The sequence below is a fragment of the Augochlora pura genome, chromosome 3, assembly GCF_028453695.1.
Source record: "Augochlora pura isolate Apur16 chromosome 3, APUR_v2.2.1, whole genome shotgun sequence".
Taxonomy (NCBI): Eukaryota; Metazoa; Arthropoda; class Insecta; order Hymenoptera; family Halictidae; genus Augochlora; species Augochlora pura.
The window spans coordinates 4,985,827-5,011,846 of NC_135774.1; the positions used below are offsets into that span (position 1 = coordinate 4,985,827).

The following is a 26,020-nucleotide window of genomic DNA, read 5'->3' on the forward strand; positions in this document are numbered from 1 at the left end:
TTACAACATTAGTATCTGTGGAACTTTTATTTCTTGCTATTCGAGGAATTATTGAAATTCTGTTGGCTTCGTTAATTAAAAGTTGTTACACTACAGTATACTACGCGCTCAAGATTTCAAGCTACGATCGCCAACGCCTGGAGATCTCATGTTAATTAACAAGTTTCAAGCAGAGACAATTATCTTGCCCGGAAACTTACCTAGCTGGACAAAATTTGCTGATTCAGACTGACGCTTATGCAGCCGACATGTTTACTACGAACAAACTATTCAAATAAATAATGGACTTTGAATTAATTATGAATTATTCTTGGAAACTGTTTTAATCAAATAATGGAACTTCACGGAGTTTATATTAAAATTCATTGTTAATTTCAATTATCAAATTCAAGCGTTTCGTCTGTAAGTTCTAATTAATTATGTTCGTTTTCACAACGTTTCTGCATTCAAATTGGTTGAAAAAGTGTCAGTATATATGTACGTGCCTCGTGAAAATTAAATATTTGCGTTTTTCTGTAACGATTTTCTATCATATTTTCCAGCAAAATAATTGCGATATATTTTTACTCCTTTTCTCGCTGGAAATCGTGCTTGTATGAAACAATTATACACACTATTCGTGATAGCGTCAACGTTTTTTATCACGTAAATCTTGGAACATACATATCCGCATACGTACACATATGGATTTGTATAGTTCTCACAGAGAAAATCCATAATAAAAGAAATATGAATATTTAATACGCATTATTTGCCGAGATATTGTTAATGTATTTGGATGAAAACAGGAGACAAGTTGTACTGGGAATTTACAGAAAATGCGCCTCTGGTTATTAATAAATTTTCCATCGAATTTCAAGTTTCAAATTAATCGATGTGCGCAGATACATTATACGTATGTATGTTTTACAATATAGCTCGATAGATCAAAGTGTCTGATATTTGATATTAAATCCATTGCTGATTTCGTATCTGTCATTATTTCCGGATTTATTAGTGACTGCAAATGGCAATTCATTGTAGACTCTATATGGGCTATTAGCGACATTCATTAACTATTATCTGTTCGCATGCAGCATTGAATTCGTATAAATCAAAAACGCTAGATATTTTATTATTAATAACATCTTCTTTCCTTTCTTTTTACCAACTCTGTCCAAACGAATACGTTTTATTTTCATATTAATGTGTAATATGCAAATGCTATCTACGAAGTAGCATATCATTTATATACAATTTGTACAATTCACACAGATTATTAGCATTCGTTAAACCTCATATTTATTATAGATATGTATTTAAAGTTTGGTTTTCAGATTCATTATGCAATCGATACATTCTAGGTCACCTAATTTTAGTTACATCCAATAATTACTGAACAAATATTCCCTTAATTAAATTCAATAAACTTTGCTTAGCTTCATATCAGCATTTCCAACCACATTTTTATGTCCTTAATCTGTTAATGAAAAAAGTAATATTACATTAATTAATGTTTCAAGATAAAGAGGTACATTTTTTAAATAGCGGCCTGATTGTTTATAATTAAATAGAAGCTTGCCGAAGTATTAGTTATTATTTATGAAAGTAGAACATTTTCTCTTTATTGATAGGAATTTAAATAAATTTAAATGTAGAATTATTTTAAATGCAAGATCTTAAGGAAAATATAGATAACAAGTGTAACAATATTGTTTCATTCTCCACAAAAAAAATGATTCACTTACAGGGTCTTCGGAAACACGTGTTGGAGGATTTACATACATTATGAAGTCCAAACTGCTCTACAAAGATTAATTCAGTAGAATACTTTTAAATCACTTAGAAGAATGCGTTTTACAAATTATCTTAAATAACTTTAATATACATGTTAACAAATAAAATAGTGAAAACATGGTGTTAGAGCTACGATAATAATATGGAAAACATTTTAATGTATACAAATCACTTGCAATTTTCTTAACATGAACTAATGCATTAATAACTAATACATTAAAGAATTACTGTGCTATGTTCATGGTTCGTAAAGACATAAAAATAATAGTAACTTTAATTTATATCGAAGTTTGGGCTGAGAAAAACTACGATTAACATAAAATAAATGTAAAAGAAATACATGTTTGCCATTTTCATTTATTGTAAGTACGTACTATTATGGATTCTTATTAAAAAGATATAATTATTTTTGTTGTATACATCTCTTTATTTTGTTTTGTTTTATACATCCTTTTCCATCGGAACAAACACCTATTATCAATAAATAATAAACATGAGACTTGTGTGCTTCTACTATAGTTATGAATTCTCATTGGCAAAATGACAAATACATTTATATTTCCAACACACTTTGAACCTGTATATCTATCTGTATTCATAAATACTATATAGGTCGAATTTTTAAATTGAAAGACAATATTCCAGAATTTTTAACGCTTTTGACAATCTATAACTTATACATTATATTATATTTTGTAATAAACTAATGATTATTTCATACGTTTCAATGACCTCTAAGCATACTGCAGACTTTATACATGCGTAATAAAACTGAATAGATCGAATTGAAATTCGTGAAAACATTTGAAGATATTCTTATAACATTTAGATTCATACAACAAAATATATTTCGAAACCTACTTAAAAATTATTATCACTCACATATAACCGAAACAACCATCGACATGTTAAATAAAAAAAACTTTTTTATTCCATTTTGACAAAATTGACAATCTGCTCAAAAGATGAACGGGCGGTTATTGCACGCATTATTTCCTTCCTCTTGAATCATTGATGGAACGTTGGAGAGACTGTCGAGTCAAGATTTACAAAGTGATGGTTTTCTTGTCTGTAGGATGGCAGAAAATTGAGACGCCTTTTAGAACAAGAGTGCACAAAGAAAGCCTGATATTGCTTGAAATTCTACGTTATTATAGTCTCGTCGTGCCGACGAAGTAGGGAGCTTGGCGTGCCTAATGAAATTGGCCTGCGTCAAGAAAAACCCACGCTCTCTCCTGTTTTATCCGCGTTGTTCATCGTGTCCCCTTAGCTGAAGGAATCTCGGGGCTGTTGAGCCTCAAAAGCGTGTCCCAGAATTGTTTCGCAAACATTGCTGACCCTCCTTCAGCCTCGTGACATTCACGACATTTTTGTGCGAGGAAATCCTTCGAGCTCTCACCAATGAAGCCGGCCACCTGTCGTGCCTTCACTTTCGTCTGTCGATCAATTCTGCTGTTCGGCCCGAAGGAAATAAGGTCGAGGGGACGCCGGACGAAATTTCGTGCTTTCTGGATTCAACTTTTTCGCGTTTCAGAAATTCCAGACGATCTGTGATCTGTCAAAGTCCCAGTTGATTTCTGTTCGCCTGATAAAATTATGAAGCACGTACGCTGAAGCGAGAAATTCGAAATCAATATGTGTCTAGAGGTAGCTACGATTCTAATATAACTGAAAGCACAATTAATAATATTAATAGTTCACCGTGTAGAAATGAATTAAAATTACTGTGATGGAAACCCTAACGGAGCAGCAAGATTTTTGATGTAGAACTCTCTTCCCAAAAAGTAGATGAGGACTTGAGAAAGATTCTTACATCGAGTCGATAATTTTACCAATTTTTTACTTTAATGATAAACCTACAGAGTCATGTATTGCTTCATATATAATACTGTATAATACTGTATTTATTTAGACTTTCCGCCATTTTTATTATAATGGCTTGGATTAAAAAATATATTCAATTATTTTTTATGTAAAAATTTTTAAAACTCCAGCTAATTTTTGTCTCTTTCTATTTAGATGTTCATTCTGCTTAATAGCCGTTAGTAAGTACTTGAGGGATTACTCTTTGTGAGGTTACATGTAGATATATGGAACATGTACAATAGACTCTGCAATAGATTATCTATTATACATTGAACACGATGGCTTCGACATTGTCGTCTTAATTTCGGTTCCTTAAGTCACTCTATAATTTCGCTGAGTAATTTGATTTCTCTGAATAAGATAAAAATTTTCCTCTGTGTTCTTACTCAGCTACTTTGCAACTAAGTTAATAACAATATTCTATAAAAATGATCTATAAAATGTAATTTGATGAATGCACTTATACGTTACTGTCTGTATTTATTGTAAGTTTCGTAAACGTGTGTATAAGTTACATATTAAAGTAATTTTCCACTGTTTAAAGTCTTATCTAAAAAGAGGTTACGATATCTTCTCTGTAAAAACAAGTACCATAGAAAATACCCTTCGAAACGAAGCAACAAACACGTTTAATAGCTCTTTAGTTGTCCTTCTTTCAAAGTAACGGTGGCATAGTTTTGATTCTATACTATGCTACTATATCCTTTGAAATTTCTTGGAATTTTAGGAAGCTTAGATTTTATTCATGAGTTTGCTGCTTTCGAAATCCCACTCAAGTTACAGCTTACCGTACTCTTGATCGAAGTGGTTGGTTCCAACGAACCTTGAATTAGTTACATTAAAACCCATTACTTAATTGCAGCTTCACGTTTGCACCGAGATACCGAGGTAACTCTTCTCTTGAGTCCAATTGCTTTCTCTATGCTGTGTACACAGATGATGTTGCGCATGTTACGCACGCCTCGGTTCGAAGCTTCCGAGAATTTCACGGGATTATAAATTCCATTGATTATATGAAACTAATCGCACACATTCTTCATGGAAAATGTAACGAGTAATTGACGTCCAATGCTATTTAATGAACGATATCATTTAATAATACCTACGCATTGGAAACTTGGCAAATGATGATACGAGAAATGATGCGAACTGCCATTAAGAGAATTAGGTCACGTTATTTCGTATCTGTACTATTCGGAGTATTATTAGGTTCAATTAGTCCTCTAAACTCTACGGCAATTATAGCATGGTGTAATGAACACGTTTGATGTGAAAAGGGCAACGTCTTCAAGGGCTGCCGACTTGAAAAATTCAAGTGAATCGATAAGTCTGTCAGTTCCCGAAGACTCGCAAATAACTGAAGCAAACTTCGAGCCCCTAACAAAGTTAGTAGGTCAAGCTCCTACATAATACAAGAAATTTCAAAAAGATTTGTGCGAATTCTCCGCGAGGAATTAGATGGAATTGTTCCGCGTTCCGTTTTTAATATTTTCAGTACTCTTGTCATTTCGGATACAATTTAAGGACAAAAGACAGGGTTTGTTTCGATAAATGAAAAACCTATAAGAGCCACTGTTGTTTGAATAAATAATCGAATTTTCAAGGATCAGTATTTATAATTAACATTTACCTCAAGTGATAAAATATTCTACAGTTGAAGATTTCCGAGTTTGTTATTATGAATATAATAAACAGCAGACTATTAAATAAGCATTCCTATTTCTGCTTTCAACACTTTTTAATCCCATCTTTCATAAAATGTAAAAAAACTCGCAATAAAACTATTAACCATTGTTACTTTGGAAACAATTTGTAATTAAATATAAAATAATCCTTCTCTAATTCTAAATTTCACTTTAACAATAAAATATAACCATATAATGCGTATATTAGTACCATTAATATTTCCGATAGCATGCAAAAGCCAATAATTTACCGATTAAGAGATTACATACAGTTTAAATTTGATATTAATAAACGTGAATACTACGTTGGACAATTAATTAAAGTTTAACAACAATCGTGTAACTATTTCTAGTATATGAATTCCTGAAATGTTTTAATCTAAATGTAATTTTAATGAGCTCAATAACGTTAGTCTTTTTACCTTGGCTAGAGAAGCATTAATGATGTGTGCATGTAGAAAATTAATGACTCATCGATTGCGTTGCACAATCCATTAGATTAGGAGATAATAGATGCTGATACTGGACTGAGGGTTCGTATGCTAGCTTAGGCAGAATAGGATTTTACGTAGATTAACGCCTCGAATACAATCTTCTCATTGTATTTATTCGGATCAAAAGATTGATTTCTGTAAATGAATCAATTTGTATGACATCTTCCAACGAGCGTGAAAATTCAGTATATAATGAATTATTAATTGATTTTACATTTGATTACTAACCCTTTGCAGTGGGAGCCGTTTTAACTGGAAATACAAAATATTTGTTCAGACATATGGTGTCTCCATTTTATATAACTTGGAACATCTTATACAATATGGTATTGTATTTTGTGACTCGCGCAACATTTAACATCTCTTAACAATTTTCCAAATACTTAACACGTTTGCAAGTAATTACTTTGAAACGTGGCATGGTCATTTTTAGCGACACCTTAGAGCCGCCACTCGACCGCAGAGTTGAATAAGATTCACACTATAGGCATATATATATTTTAAAAAAACATTCTAATGTGATACATTTATGGAAGTTCTTCGCTTCAATACTTCTGATTTTTATGCAAACAAATAATTTTTGCTAATATCTATAATTAGAGATATGAGTAAAGTCTCCAATTTAGTATGTAATAAGGTCTTGTACACGTTTGCAAAACAAGCATTTTATGTACACTACAAGTTATTTCCTTAATTAATTGTATGAATTTAATCGTGAAATATTTTCCGTATAAATTGAAAGTGACTCAGATCTCTGAGGTATTACTTTAATGTTAGCACTGTACCGACTGGGAGCCTATAAATCAGCTTTTTACCGATAATTTTTTTCACAGGTTTTCTGCCGATAACCTAAATTGGTTGTTATGATAACTAATAGTTATTTTATGAAAACATAAAACGTTTAATTAGTCTATAATAATAGAAATATTTACAGCCGAATGACCGGTGGATATTGTGTTAATAAACGTGATAAATGATTGATGGGATACTATGTAGTTGATGAATATAAATAAACGAAGGTAAATTTTACGGAAAGGCAAATGTGAATAGAAAAATTCGATCACAGAGGACTGGTAAGATAAGTAATAAATGGCGCGCTGAGAAAACTCATAATGGTAAATCATAGATGAATATGGTGGTCTTATCGGAATGATGGAGGCACTCTATCTGGAATTAGATTCGAGGGAGTAAAAGCTTTCGATCAGTCCCTGAAATCGTTCCCGTTCGCTTTTGTTTAGCATCCCCCGTTGTGTGATATATATTTGTAAAACTCACGGCAGGATGCGATCCTTGCCGGAAACGAGCACCCCGGGCAATTATTGCTGAGGATATCGCGAAATGAGGGAACGATGAGAATCGGAAGGGATAGGGAACAGAGAAATGCTGCTTTCATCAATAGCTTTCTGAAACTCTACTAAAGCCAATTATTACGTCAGAATCTTGTTATCCTTATTCGATGGAATTCTTATAAAACAACTGCAAGCAGACAGTTACACAGTTACCTGGAGCATTTCTCCATTTTCAGAACTAGGTAAAATGAGAATTGTCATGAAATTTTGTACTCTACGTATACACGCTTCGCATAACGCGATGCCATAGATTTTTTATCTCTACATTTCCAGACTAATGCAAAAGAGGAAACTTTTGTACTTTTCTGTGAATTTCAACTGTATACAATCGGAAAAGTCTTCATATACGCGTTAAAACAGAATAAATTGTTTAACTTTATAAGTTTTCTTACGAATTTGGAAGAATTAATTTACCGACGAATAAAAGGATTTTATAAAAATGAGCCGCTCAGTGCACACATCGATTAACTCCACTTTTTGAAAAATCTTAAATTTAAGTGTCAAAGCACTTGGTATAGTCATAACTTTTTATATTTATAATAACTTTCCTGAATAATAAAGATTAACACCATTAAACGGCAAAATTTTTTTTTTTTTCTTTTTGGCTATTCTTTCTTGTTAACTTTATACATTAAATAATATTAATTTTATACATTAAATTATACGTTAAATGAAAGCTATATCTGTATTTATTCATTCTACATTATATTATAGTATATGTGAATCTATGTTATAACAGGAATTTTAAAAATCAATGTACATCATTTCATCGCGTTTCTCGACTTTTTGTTTTATGGAGTTAGTCGATGTGTGCACTGAACGGCTCAAATTTTCAATCGGCAGAAGTTTTGAAGAAAATTATAAACTAATCTATGCAAGAATGGGCGAAATGCTCTTCATGAATACTGTAAAAATGAAGAAATGTCCAGTTTTAATAGAGAATTAAATTTCATAGACGTAGCTTGTAATAACATATTTGCTTGCAACAAACGTTCATTAAATAATATAAAATTTTAGAATTTTTTTATGACTACGATAGAAATAAAAAACATCCTTTTTCGATGGAGAAATAAATTGTAAAATGAGGCGACACTCGATTTGATGAACCAAATTAAGAAACCACAATTAGGTTTCTCTTCGTAAAATGTTCGACAATGCAGGATGTTTTTATGTACACCATGTTTCTCAATATTTTCATTTCCACGATCTAGATCTGTCACGGATATTTATGAAAGTGACTTAATAGCGTGTGCTAGTAATTGAGGAAAGTTTTAATGAAGTTGATCCCGCTCAAGTTTGGTCAATATTCAAGTATTCCGAAGTCGATAATAAACAAATTACATTCCGTCGTTCGTTTCGGTCCTCGGCTTGAGTCGCTTGAAGTTTCCCGATCCCCGTAGGATTACTCTTCCTGCTCTCCTTAATGAAAACTCGAGCAGTACGTATTTTTTTCGCTTGATTACCATATTTTATAGGGTGTAACGAAACTCGTTAAACTTTCCTTCAAGCTGCTGACAGCTATTCGATTCTGTTTGGAATTAGAAGCAAAAGTGGCAACGCTTCGAATGAATACGTTCTTCGGCACCGTTTGAATAATCTCTCGTTTTCGTGGACACAAAAGAAATAATAATATTCTTTATCAGCCTGATTAAAATACATTTCTGCATACATGAAAAGTTACATTATCAAAAGTTACTAACTTTTATGTTACTCTAGATAAGACTTAAATAAAAAGAGCCCGTACGGGATTAGAATATCTCCGAATTGTATACATACATATATATGATTGAATTATTCTATACTTTTATTAACATGTTTCATTATTAATCTTCATATAATAGAAACGTCAATATTTTGTTCGATATATAATGCTCAATATTTTCTACTAATATTGTAACCTGTGTTTAGTAATCTAATACCGAGTATCCTATCGTTTAGTATAATATTACACAGTAATAATTAATTAATACTTGGAGGTCCAACTCGTCGCGTATTAATAAAAATAACAATAATCACTGGATTGTAAAGTTTATACATTAATGACAAAAGTGAATAGATCAAATACAGATCAGTAAAAATTTGTGTAGAACTTCAACATACCGTTAAATTATTTTCAACTGATTATAATCCTTTAAAAAAGTAGCAACAAAAACAAGACTGTAGTGTTCAGAAACGATGTGTGAGATCCGTTCCTAGTACAGATGTTTATTTCTGTATGAGAACATTGTTATATAAAAGGTTAATCAGATTCAAGAAACCTTCGCATTCCTCCCATCCGTAAGCGGTAGCCAAACCTACACACTCGTTACCCGCTCTATGATATGAGTCAGAGCTTAAGGGGTGGCCCGATCTCAGCACTAACGACAGTCGATGAAGTGTCATTTATCAGGCTTAGAAAACCAGCGGGAAACCAATATCATCGGGAAGCAGCAACAGTGTCTGCGATCATGAAGCGGTATAATATCGATTGAACGGTTAATTAATCGCCGGGTTGGAGTGTCGCCAGAGTGTCGACGTACCGCAAGCTGAGATCGTGACAGGCTCGTGGGCTTCTACTCGATTGCGAAATTGTTACGCGGAGTCTACGGTTGACTTGTTTGGAAAAGCCTAGCTACGGAAGTGAGAAGAATTCGCGCGAGGTTAATGAGTCTTGCAGGAAAATGAGTCGGTGTATAGGGTGCGGAACAGGCGCGGATATAACCGAAGAATACAGATATAGGGAATTCCGGAAGTTGATTATCTTGGTAACACAAAAGTCACGTAACCGACTATTTTAGCAATCTCTGTGAACTATCGATCGGGTAAAAGATTTTCAATACAGAGCGGAGTATTTGGAAAACTTCGAAAAAGATCGATTTTAGAAACTTGTCTATACTTTAGACTCTAAAGTATACAATTTCTGCTTTCAGAGATATTTCAATATTTAAAAATATACACTTGTGAAGCGCTTGTTCAAAAATCAAGTGAAAACCAAGTTCTAACATTTTCACAGTGTCAAATGAAATTGCAATTAAAACATTGATATTTATCACGGTAGATAATATTTGAACATTTTTGCATTCTAAACTTCTTTGTATAATGTGGTTTATAATATATTATAATAGAGATGAATTTTTGATAGTAACCAAAAATTATAGAATCACCCACAGAAGGTCGAAACGTCAGTGAACGTGTTAAAAATATCAATATATCGTTGATCATCACTTATTTATATATTATTTAACGTTGAAAGTTTAGAAAAAGAATTTTTTAAGGGATTATTTAATCATAGAAGTTTCGATCCTCTATAATATTTCGATTTTAATAAATGCTCTGATAAAATGAAGCAATTTTTATTTTCTACATGTTCTTCTTTACGTTCATTCCAACACTTTGATCATGGAAGAATCATGTTTCCTATCGATTTAGGCAAAATGCTTAGTAGTTTATGTGGGGAATGTTTACTGTAAGTCTGACTGGATTTTATAACGCAAGGGATTAATCATCCTCCAGAAAACTGTTGCCTGATTGATACTAGTGATGTATTCTACATTTTGCAATAATAATTATTATTAAAATTATAAAATAATGAATAATTCAAAATTAGCTGCAAAAATGTGTCACAACGGTTTTACGAATCTTTTCCTTGCTACAAACATCCCAAACAATCGCTCTCTGAAAGAAATATTTAAAAGAGAGGGAAATGTTTTCCGAAATATTAATATATGTATTAATAATATACACTTACTTTTGTAAATAATCGTGGTTCTTTTTAAGCTAAGTTCGTAGCATCTTAAATCTAAGACCAGAATCATGGCTATATTTACAATATATATATCTCTGCAACAATTCACATTTCTACCTCTAATTGCACCTAAAGTATATATTTTTGCTTCGCATGAACTCATTGCAGTAATGAACAAGCGTGAGAAACTTTCGCGAGCATACCGTAACTCCGATTTTTCGATTGTACTAGTTTCCAATTGAAGTACTAAAGTCGTTCAATTTATACACTTTCAACAACTTCTGTCAAAATCGAAACGTTGCGCGAAATACCATATCGACGCCATTTCATTTCGCTCGAACAAATAAACAAGCATTGAATTTTCACTTCAACCGTCGTCGTCAATCTGTTTTCAAATTAGTTTATTTGGTAGACAAAACTTCGTCTGTTTTATTATATATATTTGTTGACGTACGAATCAATAAACTCTTGCAGTGGTAGCGGCACTGCAGTTCCCTGTCGTGTAGTCGATTAAACGCATTTCACCTAGACCGGGTTGAAACGTATCGGCATAGAGGGTGGACAGCGTTCAGTCGAATATCGTTTCTTTTTTAATCTATTCAAACACGGCAATCTGTCTTTTGAAAATGGCGGCACAGCTGGAGAAGGTACATAACGAATAAGCCGTATAAAAACTGACTAGGTTCAACTGTGCCATCGAGAAATTCATTTCGGTTTTAATTACTTTCGCGAATTACTGACGAAAATTAAATCATTCGCAACAACTATTCCCGTAACTTTATTTAACATCACCTGACAACTCTAGTAATGTTGTTCCATTTCCAAACTGGGAACCATAGTTTTATAATTACTATTTCTATGTGACGCTGCGATACACAGTTTGCACGCGATAATTAATCTGTTAATAGAAATTGCAGGACGAGGAGAACAACTTCAATTAATGAACTAAAAATAGGCGCGGATATGCAGTAAACGTATGCACATTATCGGTCATTATAGAAAACAGTGACACCAGAATTACGCGTTAACCAGAAAGGAAAATATTGGTTCGCAAGAGTTTAATGAAATTCATATTCGAAAGTAGAGCATACATAATTCATATAACTACGCGCCCCACGATATTATACCGTTTCATTAATCATACACCTTGATCTGACACTTTTACCGACAGCGTATGTATATTCAGAGCAGTTTCAGTTTGTTGACCGGAGCGAAAATTTTACTGTACTCTCTGTTTGACATTAAAACGAACATGTTACATCACCGGAAACTACAATGTTTCGTGTTGCGCATGGATTTGAACAATAAGTAATCCGATTAATGATTAACGATTACAACTCACAAAAAATACAAATTATCATAAATGAGTTATAGAAAACGAATTATAAGCGTTTATAGGATTACATTTTGCCTAATTGTCATAAATTAGTTTTAATAACTTATAAGTTATAATCGTTGTCGTTAATCAGTTTACTTTTTATCCCAATTATAGTTTGATATCGCATGTAACAGGTCGTACAGTGACGAGAAAAAGTTTCATATGCATGAAAATTAGATTTAAATCTAGGATTGAGAACTAGCAATAAAAATTGAAATCATCTACCCATAAATTCCGGATATTCGCAGGGAGAAAACCCCATGAAATGTGCCAGTTTAAGTAATTGAACAGCTAAAAGAAGTATGTTGTTTTTAAAGACTCGTAGCATAAGTATTGAGTAAGAATAGACATTTATCAAATAAGTGAATCTCTGCCGGAGCTTATGAAACAAGGTTGCTAAAATAATTCCTGTAACAAAAATTCTTTTTCATTCTTATTTTTCTACAAAAAGTTATTCTAATATCGCATAACTTCTATAGAGATTTACGTATCAGTCAATGTACTTAAATAGTTTTTGAAAAGAAATGGGAAACCTTTGTGAATATATTGAGAACATTGCAGGTTGGCCTTAGTATGCTTATTAAATGTTAAAGATTTAAGAAACGACAAGTATAATTTGTTCTACGTATCGATTGAACTCGCAGTAGCAATGGTGTGTAACAACGAACGGTGAATCGTTACGGTAGACATTGCTCGAGACTGCAATGGATCCCTCTTATTGTTAGTTCGATCAAGGTTCAGTTGGCACACCATGATTATACCAATACGTTTCTCGAAACCGCAGCAGAACTGAGTCGATATAGAGTTCCATTCGGTTAAACCTCTGGGAGCACACCTCTGGAGGCGACTCGTCCAACTATCAGCAAACCTCAAAAAGCGAAAATACCCTCAAGGGTTTTACTGTAAACTTGGACGAAGGTCGCAGCATAATGGATGTCTATTAAACGTGCTAGCTTCTAAAAGCGTCCTCTAATTACTGTCAAACGTCCCGTCCGATAACCTTGTTTTTGACCTAGACAACTTTAGCCAAGTAAGGTATTATTCTACGCTGAAATTACTAAATTCGGACACCTTTCAAAATGCTTTAATTTATTTTAAATTCGAGGAATCAATTTAAATGTTTCTGAGATGTTAACACTTTATCGACCGATCATTCGGCGTAAACATTACCATTTTTTTTCAAAACATTACCATTTTATTCATCGCGAAAAATATCTACTATTTAAAAAATTATGTAATAATATCCCAATAATAGATAGCAAATAATAATGACAGTTGTCATGACAGTCGATTTACAGGCTACGGCCAAGGTAAAAAGTCGATTTACAGGCTACCGGTTGGTAACGTGTTAAAATAACTAGGATAAATGTACCAATTTCTGTGCCACGGCTGAAAACTGACGATTTTCATTGTTTTTAGAGAAACGTATTACATTTTTATATATGTTACAATGTAGTAAATGTTTTTCAATCAATACTACAAGAGTTCTGACAAAGAATTTTGTCAAACTGATTCAAACTGATTTTCGTACACATTAATAATTAACGTGATTTATAATGTAAGTTGATACAAGTAGTATAACCTGATATAATGCGATACAAATAATTTACAAAGTGCCCCAGAAGTCACTCGCAATAGGAAAATGAGGGGATACTGAGGTCATTTGAACTACCTTTTTCCTCAGCACAAATGCAATCCATAGCTTTGTTTACGAATTGTTAACGAAAAACATTCATAATCAGTGGCGATCTCGGCTAACGTAAGGCGCCCTAGCCAACGAGCCTAACAACTCTCATTGGTTACTGTTTTTCGTTAATAAATTGTAAACAAAACCGCAGATTGAATTTGTGCTACGGAACAAGTTACTTTGCATGACTTGAGGAACTATTCATTTACCTATTGCGATTGACTTTTCGAAGATCTGAATAAAGTACTGCCCGTTGCTCAAAAGAAGGCACTGAGAAAAGTGTTTGACCGATTCTCACCAACCCACCCATGTTATTGCCTCGCAGAAATAGGATAAACGCGTTTCCGTTATTGGCAGAAACGATCCCTTCCTAATGACTTCAATTTCTAGAAAATGAGCCTGACCTATTGTAAATTAACAACACCGCCTGACTGCCATCACCGTCTCGTTGCCACGTGGTCGTCATTTTCAGCTAGCAGCACATCACCATAAATCGTGCATGCGTGCAGGCGTGCGAGACAAAGTGAAAACAAACGCAACAATGACAACATACAAGAGCGTTGACTTATCCCTAAAGCATTAACTTCAGATTCTTCTAATGAGGATATGATTCTTTGTAATTACCAATTACTAATTACTAATTATCATCATAAAATAAATTTTCACTGCATTATGCAGTAAACGTGCTGTACTATACGCACATTTTTATGCTTATATTGTATAATATGATTTTTTTAACGATTATCATACATGTCTTAAATATGTGTTCAATATTTATGATTTCTTCATTAATTGCATACAACGAGAGTTAAATACAAATGTACTTCTTGTTTTAACACTAAACTTGGTAATTTTAGTGCTACTAATTTGAATCCATTGAAAACAATGCAGAAAATCCGCAATTTAACTATAGTATGTTGAAATAATCCTTTTTTTCACTTTCACTTTTATTTGAACAGTAGAATGACAATTTAGCAAATAGTACTGTATAGATTTTTCCGATACATTTTAATCAGTTCTTGTTGAAATCGGCTTGCAGTTAGCCAGATCAAGAAAATACCCTAGCGAAGCGTACAATTCGATTGCTACACAGTCCACGGTGGCGGGATTAAGCATCTTCGTAGAACAATACCGTCCACGAAGTCAACGTCTTTCACGCGGCTCTAACGAAGTCTTTCTGTTCCACAGATGATGCGGGCGCAACATGAAAGCGATTCCCGTCTTCCGAGAAAAGAGGAAACGATTTAAAGAAGCGGTCGAGAGACGATGACTTAAGATCCCACTGGGGACCGCAGCGATCAACAGGAGAAAGAAGTAACAAAATTGCAAATGGCTCTGAGGCAGAATCGATATCGTCGTGACGCAAAGAACCGTGAAAGTTCTCGAGGTCGAGGTGCTTTCCTCCCCGTCTCAACGAGCCAATCCGCCGTGCTACTTCGAGATCGATGCGTGTAAAGTTCGCACGAAGTGGAAGCCTCGAAGTTGTCCCCGTGCAGCGGCTCGAGGACAGGAATAACGATAACGGTTCTTCTGACTCGCGCGAGAATCACGTCTAGATCATCAGGGAGGATATATTACGTAGTGACCAAGCACACACCTACACACATTGACAATGAGCTTCTTGAACTCATTATCGCAGATAGTAACCGACAGCGTCGCGAGCTTGGGCCTCAGCCCGAAACGGTTCTCCTTCAACCGAGAGGACTCGGCCTCCAGCGCGACCGGAAGAAGCAGTTCCACCGGAAGCGTCACTGGGACAACGAACACGAACTCTACCGCGCAACAATCGACCCCACATGGTTATCCCAAGGTATAGTATTCTTTCTACAAAGCTCATCTGTTACTGTAGGATAGATGTGCTCGTTACTATGGGCCACTGAATACTGAGCTCTCAGAATATTTTTCAACCTAACAAAAATTAGCTTCAAAAGATTAGGACATAAACATAATTCATGACACATGACGTGGTCCGATGTCATGCTTATCAGAAACTTTAATAAATACTGACTAGATGGATGTGAAAATAAAAGAAAGAAAAGCATTCATCTCGGGAAGAGTCTTAGCTATCCATTGTTAACACATTGCGTACGGGATACGAGATTTCTCATCTTTAGCAATTCGAAGGTTGTGACCTGGAAACGGGATATCTCGTTTTCAGGTTTTTTCGACTCAATCGACAATTTAAGGAACTAAATATAGACTTTCTTGTTATGTTACCAGGGTAACGAAGTCTTGCGTATCCCCTTAACAAATGGTTAGCAAAAAAAAATGAATGTCAACTTTTCGAGAGCGTAAAAATGCGCCGTACGCAATGTGATACTATAATTACAAACGTAAGAGAAAAATGACTAAAAATACAATTTTCTGAAATTTTGAAAAACCTTGGTAACGTGTATGGAACAATGGAATTTTTATATGCCGAGATGGAGAGACTTTTTATTTTTAATCATGAAACAAGATTAATTCTAATAGAAAGAAAAGTATAGAACTAACAAAGGAAAATTCGGAAGACCTAGAAATTAATAATATATGCTGTGTGAAAATCTAGCAATTGCAAAAACAGCTTTTAAAATTTTGGGGTGGAAAGCATGTATTTGGTTGGAGATTTCAGAACCTGTTGGAGCCAGAAAAGTTATTTAACGGTAAATTGCATATTTTTTAAATAATGAGTTTAGCTTGTCGAACACGATTTTTTGTTATTTTAATTTGTTCGAAAAGAAAATTTAAATACAGTTTTTTCCATTGTTTTCCCGTTTATCAGTGTCTAAAGAGTACACAAACAACTGTAAAGTACAGATAAATAAAAATTTTGATTCGTGTGCACTCGTAAAAGAATTGTAATTTAAATTTTTCAGCATTTCCTACAAAACAGTAGTAACATTTTGAATTTGAAATTTGGATGTAAAATTTCCGATGTTAAGTTTTCAGCAAGCACTTTATTGTCAAGTATAGTAAAATGTTCATTTTTGGCATAAAATGATTTTTGATATGATATTTTTATACTGAGTCAGTTAACTCTTACTTCTTTCATATAAATTAATAAAAAAGTTATATTAAAACAGTATGTTTGTACCGTTTTAATGATATTCCAATATTCCAAAGAAGAAATATCAAAAATAATATTAACCGCCTCAAATAACTATAAATGCTCTTTGATGTGCGAATAAAATTAGAATTCTCTACGATAATAGGTGAATAAATAATTCAAATAATATCATAATGTAATGAAAACTTTTTTCTGCATTATTATCTGAAAAGGGGTATTTAAACATCAACCTTGTATACCGGTGAAACAGTTTAAGCTACGTGTTTTAGCTGCGTGGAAGTAACTAAAGAACGCACTGACTGTAGCGTTCTTTGCGAGTTTTATACTGGAGGTATATCTAGCAGAGGTAACTTGTTATTTGCTCTAGTTTCTTGCTAAGTAAGCTCTACATTTTCAGCAAGTACACCACTGTTTGGATAAGAAAATTCACGGAAAATTCACTCCGAAGTGCGAATTACTTTCAAATAATAAAATACACGTCGATAATATATTCGTGCATTTTTTGAAAATTAAATCTAAGTAACAGTCATACATATCTTCACAGCGATGTATAATATTGAAGTCAAACGTTTAATATTTTCGTTTTTTATGTCTTATAATGTCTTTACCTAATTTTTGTATCTATACAATTTCTGTGGTGATTTCTAATTCTTCCAATGAAAATTGTGTCGTATACTTTCCAAGTCAGTTATTTTGGCGAAAACAATTACAAAACAAAATTATAAAGGATATAAAGTGCGTTATATGTATAGGAACAATATAGTAGGGACTACGCAACCAATGTAATGTGTTGTAAGAATGGTAAAAGATTGAACTTATTTTGAACTTCATATAATTCTTACTATTATGTAAGTTCGAATAAAGAGGTGTGTATCATAAATTTTCGTAGAAAGATTTTTGCCAGGAATTGCAAGACCAAAAATCAGATGCCACTCATTTTCACTGATTTAGTAATTCTAGTGCTAAGATTGAAATATCATTGACATATAGCGTGTACAGCATGATTATTTTTTCGAAGACTTCTGTCAATTCGACAAATAATATGAATGAAAATTCATTATTATTTAATTGATAAGGAATATGAAAAATATCTAAACTATCTATTCATAGATTGTCGTTAAGTAAAATAGACAGACATGTTTTAGACAAGATGTCTTATTATTGACATATAACCTGATTATTTCCACTGGAAAAGCATTTCGAGTTATTTGATTTGAGTAACTGATAAAAACCCATTTATTTCTGTAAACTATCTAAGTTTACCTTCGTCATACACGAAATTTGTCTCTGATATCGTCATGGTCAAAGTGCTCGCATAATTTAAAACGTTACCTTTTTGACAGAGGAATTTGTGTAAAAGATAAACAGTCTGGTTCTGTAATAGAAAGGTATTGATTGTAAACAACATACTAAATTATAAATAAACATACCTCGAACAGAAAAGATATTTTTAGCACTTTCTCATATGTGTACACGGAACTCTCCCTTATGCTGACCTTAAACCTTTTGCAGCTTTAAATGTCCTAGAGTTGAAAAAGCCAGAATGACCACTATTTACGAGGAAGACAATAATATTTTGACAATTTCAAGAAGGAAATTATTGTTTCTAATACATTTCAAACACTATCAAATGTGTCTAAAAAATCACAGATTCAGTTTAACTAAAATTTCATTAAAATCGCTATTATTTTAATCAACAGCTCGTTTAAATCAGGTTTCCATTTTATAGATGTATTACATAAGCTGTTATTTTTAACTTCTGTTGTACACTCGGGCTTTACGACATCCAAAAAACAAATCATTTTGCACGTACCTTTCCTGTGTTTTTAAAAAATATAAGTTGTAATTTTAAGGAAAACGCTATTGATTATTATTTTAGAATGACTTAAGAATATTTAATTATTTACCTTTAAATCCCAGTTCTCTGTTTCTCCTCTACTATTATTAACCTTTTAGATACGGCAGGATTTTGCGCAAATAAAGTTTTTCGTAACTAAATTACGATTTTCTCTTAATATATATTTTTTCCGGATATCTATATGTAGTACTAATAACATATATTTTTTTCTTAATATATTGTATATACACACTTTCACTTTAATTGTTTGCTTTAATAAATAATAAAACAATTGAGTAAAGCACGAGCCATTCGCGAAAGCCACTATAGTGGCGCGTAGTATCTAAAAGGTTAAAAAGCCAGAAACTAGAAAACTACACTCGACACCGAGAAAGATGAATTTCTATGAAGACAATAAAATTCATACCAGCGAAAAGTTTTAAAACTGTCAGTGCTAGGAGAGACGAAAGCTAGGAAGGAATGCGAGTTAATTTCTCCGGATAGGAACTTCCTTGGAAGACAATTATACCGATCTCGACGCGTCTGTTTACTGTTTCAGGTAGTGCCACCTCCGGGCACTACGCCGTCCTCCCATGGACGCTCATTGTCGACGCGTAGACGAACTCTCGAGTGCACTTCCTCTCCAGGACTGACGGTGCATCCTGCGACAGGAAGTGCATCGGGCAGCACGTCACCGCGCAGAGTCGGTTCTTTTCGGAGGAGCACCGGTTCCTCCGATCGGCCGCCTTTGATGTTCTGCCGAAGGAGACCCTCTTGGCCGGAAGTCGACATACAGGCTACTTCTGGGTAAGTGACACCTTTTCGATGCACATCGGTGAGTTATTTCACTGGAGAACGCTGAGACTTTTACTTGAAATGAGCAACCCTTCAGACGAGCCGTTGAAAACGAACCTTCTCTTTCTTTAACCATCGCTATACTGGTGGCTCAATCAACCTCGCGGTTGACTACAGGACGCTTATACAGAATTTACTATAACTTCAGTTAAAACCAGAAAGGTGTGATTCCTGAGAAGACTTGTAATAACTTTTCTCTTAGCGAAAATGTTTCTTACAGCTTTGCTAACGAGTTATTAACATGTTAAATGCTTCAGGAATTCTCACGTCAAAATCATTAAATAGTAAGCATAGTGAGAACTGACGTGTGTTGCTTTACCACGATGAAAAAACTGTATTTATTTAACCTTTCGCTAGTTTCATTATAATGTTTGCTTATTTTAATTAATTTAATGAATCCTTTTCTGTAAAAAAGTCCTCGAAGATACGCCAACTTTCAAACAAAATAGGTAAAATTATTGATTTTGGCAATGCTCATTCTATTTTTTCAAGGTTATATTCTTGTATAATTGCAGATGCTATTTGCTATATAACATTTCCACTTAAAAGTGCAGTTAAGATTCCTTTATTTGGAGGCTTGATTTTGTAATAAATTGATATTAATACATTGTATTATCTAAAAATTTCATTCAAGTTATCTACGAAACAATAATGTATCTAAATAATATAATGATTAAACAATGAAACATTTGGATATTAGAATATTGAAAAAATAAATGTACGGATATAGAATCCTCTACTGCAATTACAATCTCTTTTGATAGAAAAGTATCTGAGTCAAACTGGATGTTATTGTGGCTGATAGTTATTGTAACCTGTAATGTACGACAATTCGTTTTTTGGAAGTCACTGTACGTGACACAGTAAATCGCAAATGAGTGAGAAGATGGAAAGCAAAATTAAGACATCGTCAATAAAACAATCATTTGTTGTTCTCCGTAAAAAGAGTTTGTGCTTCCAATCTCTTGTATAACAAAAGATTCTTCATAAAAGAAATTAAAATTTACTTCAAAGCCAGTCGTATTAAAATATCTCTATGTCTTTGCACAGAAAATCAGTGTTAAATCGAAGTCCAAACGGTAAAGAGAAAAAGTATAGACAACAATATTTCCTTATTCTCCGATGTAAATATCCGGAAAATAAATTGAAGTACCATGTGCAGAATAGAAAGTCTTTCTTAACAGGATTGTCAATCACATAGATTATGCACATGAGCGGAGATTATTCTAATAATAGGGGATGATGTTGATGGTATTCAGTAAGATCATAGACGAAAGCTGCCTTTATGATCTTGATTTAACGAGAATCTTCATACACAGTGCCGCTGTCATTATTTTCTACATTTTCATAGAACTGATGAAGAAAGGAGACTAATTTAGTTTAATAACACACGAAGGGGTCAATTTGATATTACTATTGAATTGGAATCTTAAGCAAATCTCTAGTTGTAGCCTCGTTGGGTTTACTTCTTCAACGCATCGTTAGCTTTGGGTACGTAATATTCCTTTCGTACAGTTCCAACGTTTGAGCTAGCAACATGATTACAGACAACAGTGGACACCATCGTCTTGCGATGGTCTCATTGATTGCTGTCCCAGTTCTATATTACTTCTCCCCCGCTTGTCATTAATCGTATTTCTGTCATCATTCGCAAGACGGGCAGTAGATGGTACCAGAGCAATGATATAATTATAAGGAACAGGCTGAACCGAAGTTATAATTGTACAGCATTACGCAATTGTCGGTATTACAGAAATGCTATTACTATGTATTCAACATCAGTTCCAATTGGTAACTGAATAAAATGATAGACTTCCATCGATAACTCGCCGAGCACTCGTTTATTTTGAGGAAAAGCATTAGTAGAATACAAATGCAATTTCTCGGTTTAATTTTAATTATATATATACATTTTACAGTTACATATATCTATATTTAGAGTTATTATGTCTCAATCTGATGTCTTTTTTTCGTCGATATTCTATTCATTTTGATAGAACTTCTGATGTTTCCAAGCTCCTTGTGATTTATTAATCTTTTCCGATGTTCCTCACGTTTCTTTTTACAAGATTTTGCAATTAATAAGTTAATATAACTCTGTGTTGCAAGTTTAACAGCACTGATATTAATTGAAAAGATTGTTTCTTCGCACATCCCAAAGTAAATATTACTTCAAATAATTCAACTATTCATATGCAGTAAATATATGGAAATATACTTTTATAATAAAGAAATAAAGTATTCTAAATCATAATTTCCAATGCTCTTTGATGGATCAACATAATTAAAGTTGCAACACTGAAGCGGACTTTTGCATAAATAACTTACTAAATTATATCTATACTCTGTTTGTAAAACTAATACTTTTTTCTCTCATATCAATATCACATTAAAATCCTTGTAGTTTTCCTAATCTTGAGCTGAATGAGTCTCCGGTTGGTAAAACTCTTGAAAAGAAATAGCATGTCTCAGTAAACTTCAAATCAAATGTATTTTATTTACTTCGCTCGATACACATTTAATCCGGAGTAAATGAAATTTTAATCGCTTCAAGATATCGGGAAACTTTCTTAAAGTAATAAGTAATTTGAATTGGCTTGAATTAATCTTGACCAATGTTTGTCGAAAGGCAAGTGGCTCCCCGTTCCAAACTACATTGATAGCTTAATCTGTTCGTCTCCAAGTTTCTCTAAGCTCTCCAATTAACCATACTAATCCCGTTTATCTAAGGTCACTTTAATTAACTGGTAGCAATGCCACGGTATTCCGAACAGGCAGTTAAGAGATCTGTGTTTAAAGCTTGAAATGTTATTTATAGCTTTTGTTAATATTATTTATTATTTATTGTTTTTTGCCAGCTTGGAAAAACTATTCCGAACTTACATCGTTTATGATAATATTTCCGAACTTTTTTTATTCGATATTAAGTGTTGTAGATGTTCAAGAAAATAAAAACCATAGGATTATGATAAACATATCATTTATTCGAAAGCCAAGTACCAGTAATTTTTTAGAAAATGTTTTTATAACACTTTTTACGCTGAATAATGTTGTATTGAAATTAATTTTTTAACTTCTACTTTTTATGTTAAAAACAGTATTTTTTGAGAAAAAATTAAATTTAAAAATCTATATACAATTTTTTTCAGTATTGTGTATGCAAACCACAGTCATGATAAATATCCAACATACAAAAAACAACTTTTAGTCGACTTTTTATTTTTTGTGTACTATTGCTGATAAAATTAAAAGTAACACGATTCTTAATAATTTCGTGATTACTATTTGAGACTACATGAAAAAATCTGTCGATGTAGCATGCATTAAATGTGTATATATTAGCTGGCACTAGCGGGGTGTCTATTACGTATAGCTATAGCACTGTTAAGTCAAGATAGGCAAGCGATGGTTATTTGACGACAAGGCGCTGTTCACGCGTTATCAATAAAAAAATATAGTTTCTTCTTCTTCACAAATGTTTGCAGAATCGAAGACAGTATCCATCTCGTTTTCACGTTTGAATGACCAGAGTAATATAAAATAATATAAAAGTCCATGAAAAGAATAATACAATAATTCATTACATATCCTTGATTGCATTAAAAAAAATAATCCCACATAACCTTCAAGATTAAACATTTATATTTACGTTTACATTTAGATGACTGCTCGTTCATTTTTATGTAACCACACCGATAACAAACTTATAACCTATTATTGCATTTAGTACAATAGGCAGACGTGGTGAATAAAAATACGATTTAAAGAGATGATGAAAAGCCTTTTACGATAAGATGTGGATTTTGAAAGTAAGCAATAGAATATCTTATACTAATAGATTCAACAATAAATTATCTTATTTATGTCCAAGTAAAAACAAAGGAATTATAAAATGGAGATTAATCGAACCACTCGATAAAGAAAGAGGCATAATTACTTCTCGGTGGGAGGATAAGATAGCATAATTTACGAGTTCTTCTCACGCGAGGGGGGAATTAAATGTGAAATAAATGTGAGATACATAGCGCACCGTCATTGGGCTGCTACTCTAGCTTAATATTGCTGTAAAGATTACGATCAGTATTAATTAGACTTCGTCACTTACTGTTTGTACATTCGTTGATCATTATTAATGTAATTATTTTTATATTTATCTATGTGTATGAACTACCTATGGTAGATATCAATGAATGTAGTAGTGACCTGAAAAAATCACAATGCAAATTCAATGGAAAAGTTGTTCCTTTGCTGCGTGTAAATACGTGGAATTTAATAATGTGGAATTTATGTTTGTGTAACTGACTCAAAAAACTTGATATAATAATATGCCTAAATCTATTTCAATTCGAATATGATTGAATCTGCAATACAGTAGAAAATTAACGTTGCGTACTATCTGTGAAAATCCCATGTTTGAGCATTTTTAATAACGTACATATCATGAAATTCGGTATTGTAAATTTCAAGCACGTCAGTTTTATGTAACGAATTCAATCTACAAAATAAACAGAAAAAATTGTATAAACGTTTTTGCAACATATCGTGTTTGTCTATTTGAATAGACATGTCACGCAAAGAAGAATATTTTTGTTCAATATTTCAATAAAAAATCTCAATGAATTTAGTAAAAATAAGTAATTTAATAGTATCTTCTGCTGACAATTTTATTGATACTTAATTATTGTGCTTAGTATACTTCAAAATGAAAAGTTCTTTCATTTGTTCATTTAAGAAATCGCTTTGGTTGTACTCATTAGTAATATTGATGTTATAAAAGTATCACTAATTAATAGACTAACCACAACTCCAATAAAATCTTACAACAGGATTGGACTCGTTGAACCGTTGCGTGATTGAACTCCCCTCGGTATGCTACTTCTGTCTGTGTTTAAAAATAATATAGACACCACTTATGAAGCTCGAATGACCTTAAGTTGTCCTTGAAGCATTCATATATAAATAAAACATTAGACGATATTCTCTTCGTAAACAAATGTACCACATTTTTTACCACCTCTGAACATCATTGAATGGAAAGCAAACAAACTAGCTAATTCATTTGAATCTTAACCTCTTCAGGGATGAATTTTTATAGCTGGGAACAATCTATTTAATCGTTTCTCTTTTATTTATCATCCATCTCATTTCATTCGATGAGGTTTTCTTGGTATTCCTGAGGGATTGTCTAGCGAATAGTTCTTCAACTGATTCTCATTTTCTTTACACTTAGAATAATCATAATTTTAAGAAAACTAAACGTACACATACATGGCAGTATCTCTGGAGAGGTCAATACAGTAAATTCTGAGTAAATTGTTCTTCAGATTATAAGCAAAAATGGACAATTTTGGAAGAGGAGATACGATTATTTGAGCCTTGCAGCTTGGTTTTATAATTGTTAACATTTAACGACCTACGGTTACCGGGTCATTTTAACACGTTCACGCCGGAACAAAAATCTACGTCTTTTCGCGTGAGGTGGGACTGTCTTATCTCCAAATAATAATAAATAGTCAAGTGTGGCCCACCGGTGGGTCACGCCGGCGTGAACGTGTTAAGCAAGCGTACTTCTAGCGACAGCTACTCACTCAATTGTTGGCAATTAAATAAAATAAATTACTGTTGTATTAGACACATATGGCTAATAGTTCGACAAGAAATATCTTCAGAAATATGTTTTGAAACTTCAATTAATTGTGTATACAATATATAAGTATATGGATAAGTATAAGGATCGGTGAAATGTCCATTTTAAACCATTCTTCAAGCGAATAGTAACGCCAATTTTATTGTGAAAATAATTACAATACGCTTTAAAACTTCGTAACGCGAGAAAATAAGTACAGTTACCATTTTACCATGGGTCGTCTGTAATGTAACAACATTAACCGAAATATGAATCGATTTTCATAATTTTAGTAATATTATTAAGAGCTAGCTATTTTGTCTTTTGTTTTTGTTTTTTTTAAGTTAGTGTTTGTGTTACTAAGAAATTATTTTTTCTTTAATTATTTTGTTTTATAATGTAATTATTTAGTTATGAATAAGAATATACTTTACATGCTTGACAGAAGTTCGGACAATGAAGGTTCAATTACGAGCTCGTATATCTGAGGTAGATCATTCAGATAAACCATTGAATACTCAAATGATGTAAGAGCCGATGTATCGAATGATCGAAGAAATTGTTGTTTGCTCTTTGTCAAAAAATAGGTTCTGATAGTGTCAACCCGTTGTATTATAACAACGGTTCAAACTGGTGATGCTTCGACACGTAATGTCCAAAATGCTATTAATGTTATGCTACAGATGTTATTAATTTC

The 26,020-nt window shown here is 32.9% G+C and overlaps 1 protein-coding gene across 7 annotated transcripts in view; it reads left to right on the plus strand.

Moving 5' to 3' along the window:
• Unc-13-4a (BAI1 associated protein 3) overlaps window positions 1–26,020 on the plus strand; it is a 196,107-nt gene that overhangs the window by 62,715 nt on the left and 107,372 nt on the right. For all 7 annotated transcript variants that reach the window (XM_078197378.1, XM_078197380.1, XM_078197384.1 and 4 more), the window contains exons 2-3: window positions 15,148–15,769; window positions 19,402–19,649. In XM_078197378.1, coding sequence (XP_078053504.1) covers window positions 15,572–15,769; window positions 19,402–19,649 — 446 coding nt within the window. In that variant the 5' untranslated portion in view covers window positions 15,148–15,571. The remainder of the gene's footprint in view (window positions 1–15,147; window positions 15,770–19,401; window positions 19,650–26,020) is intronic.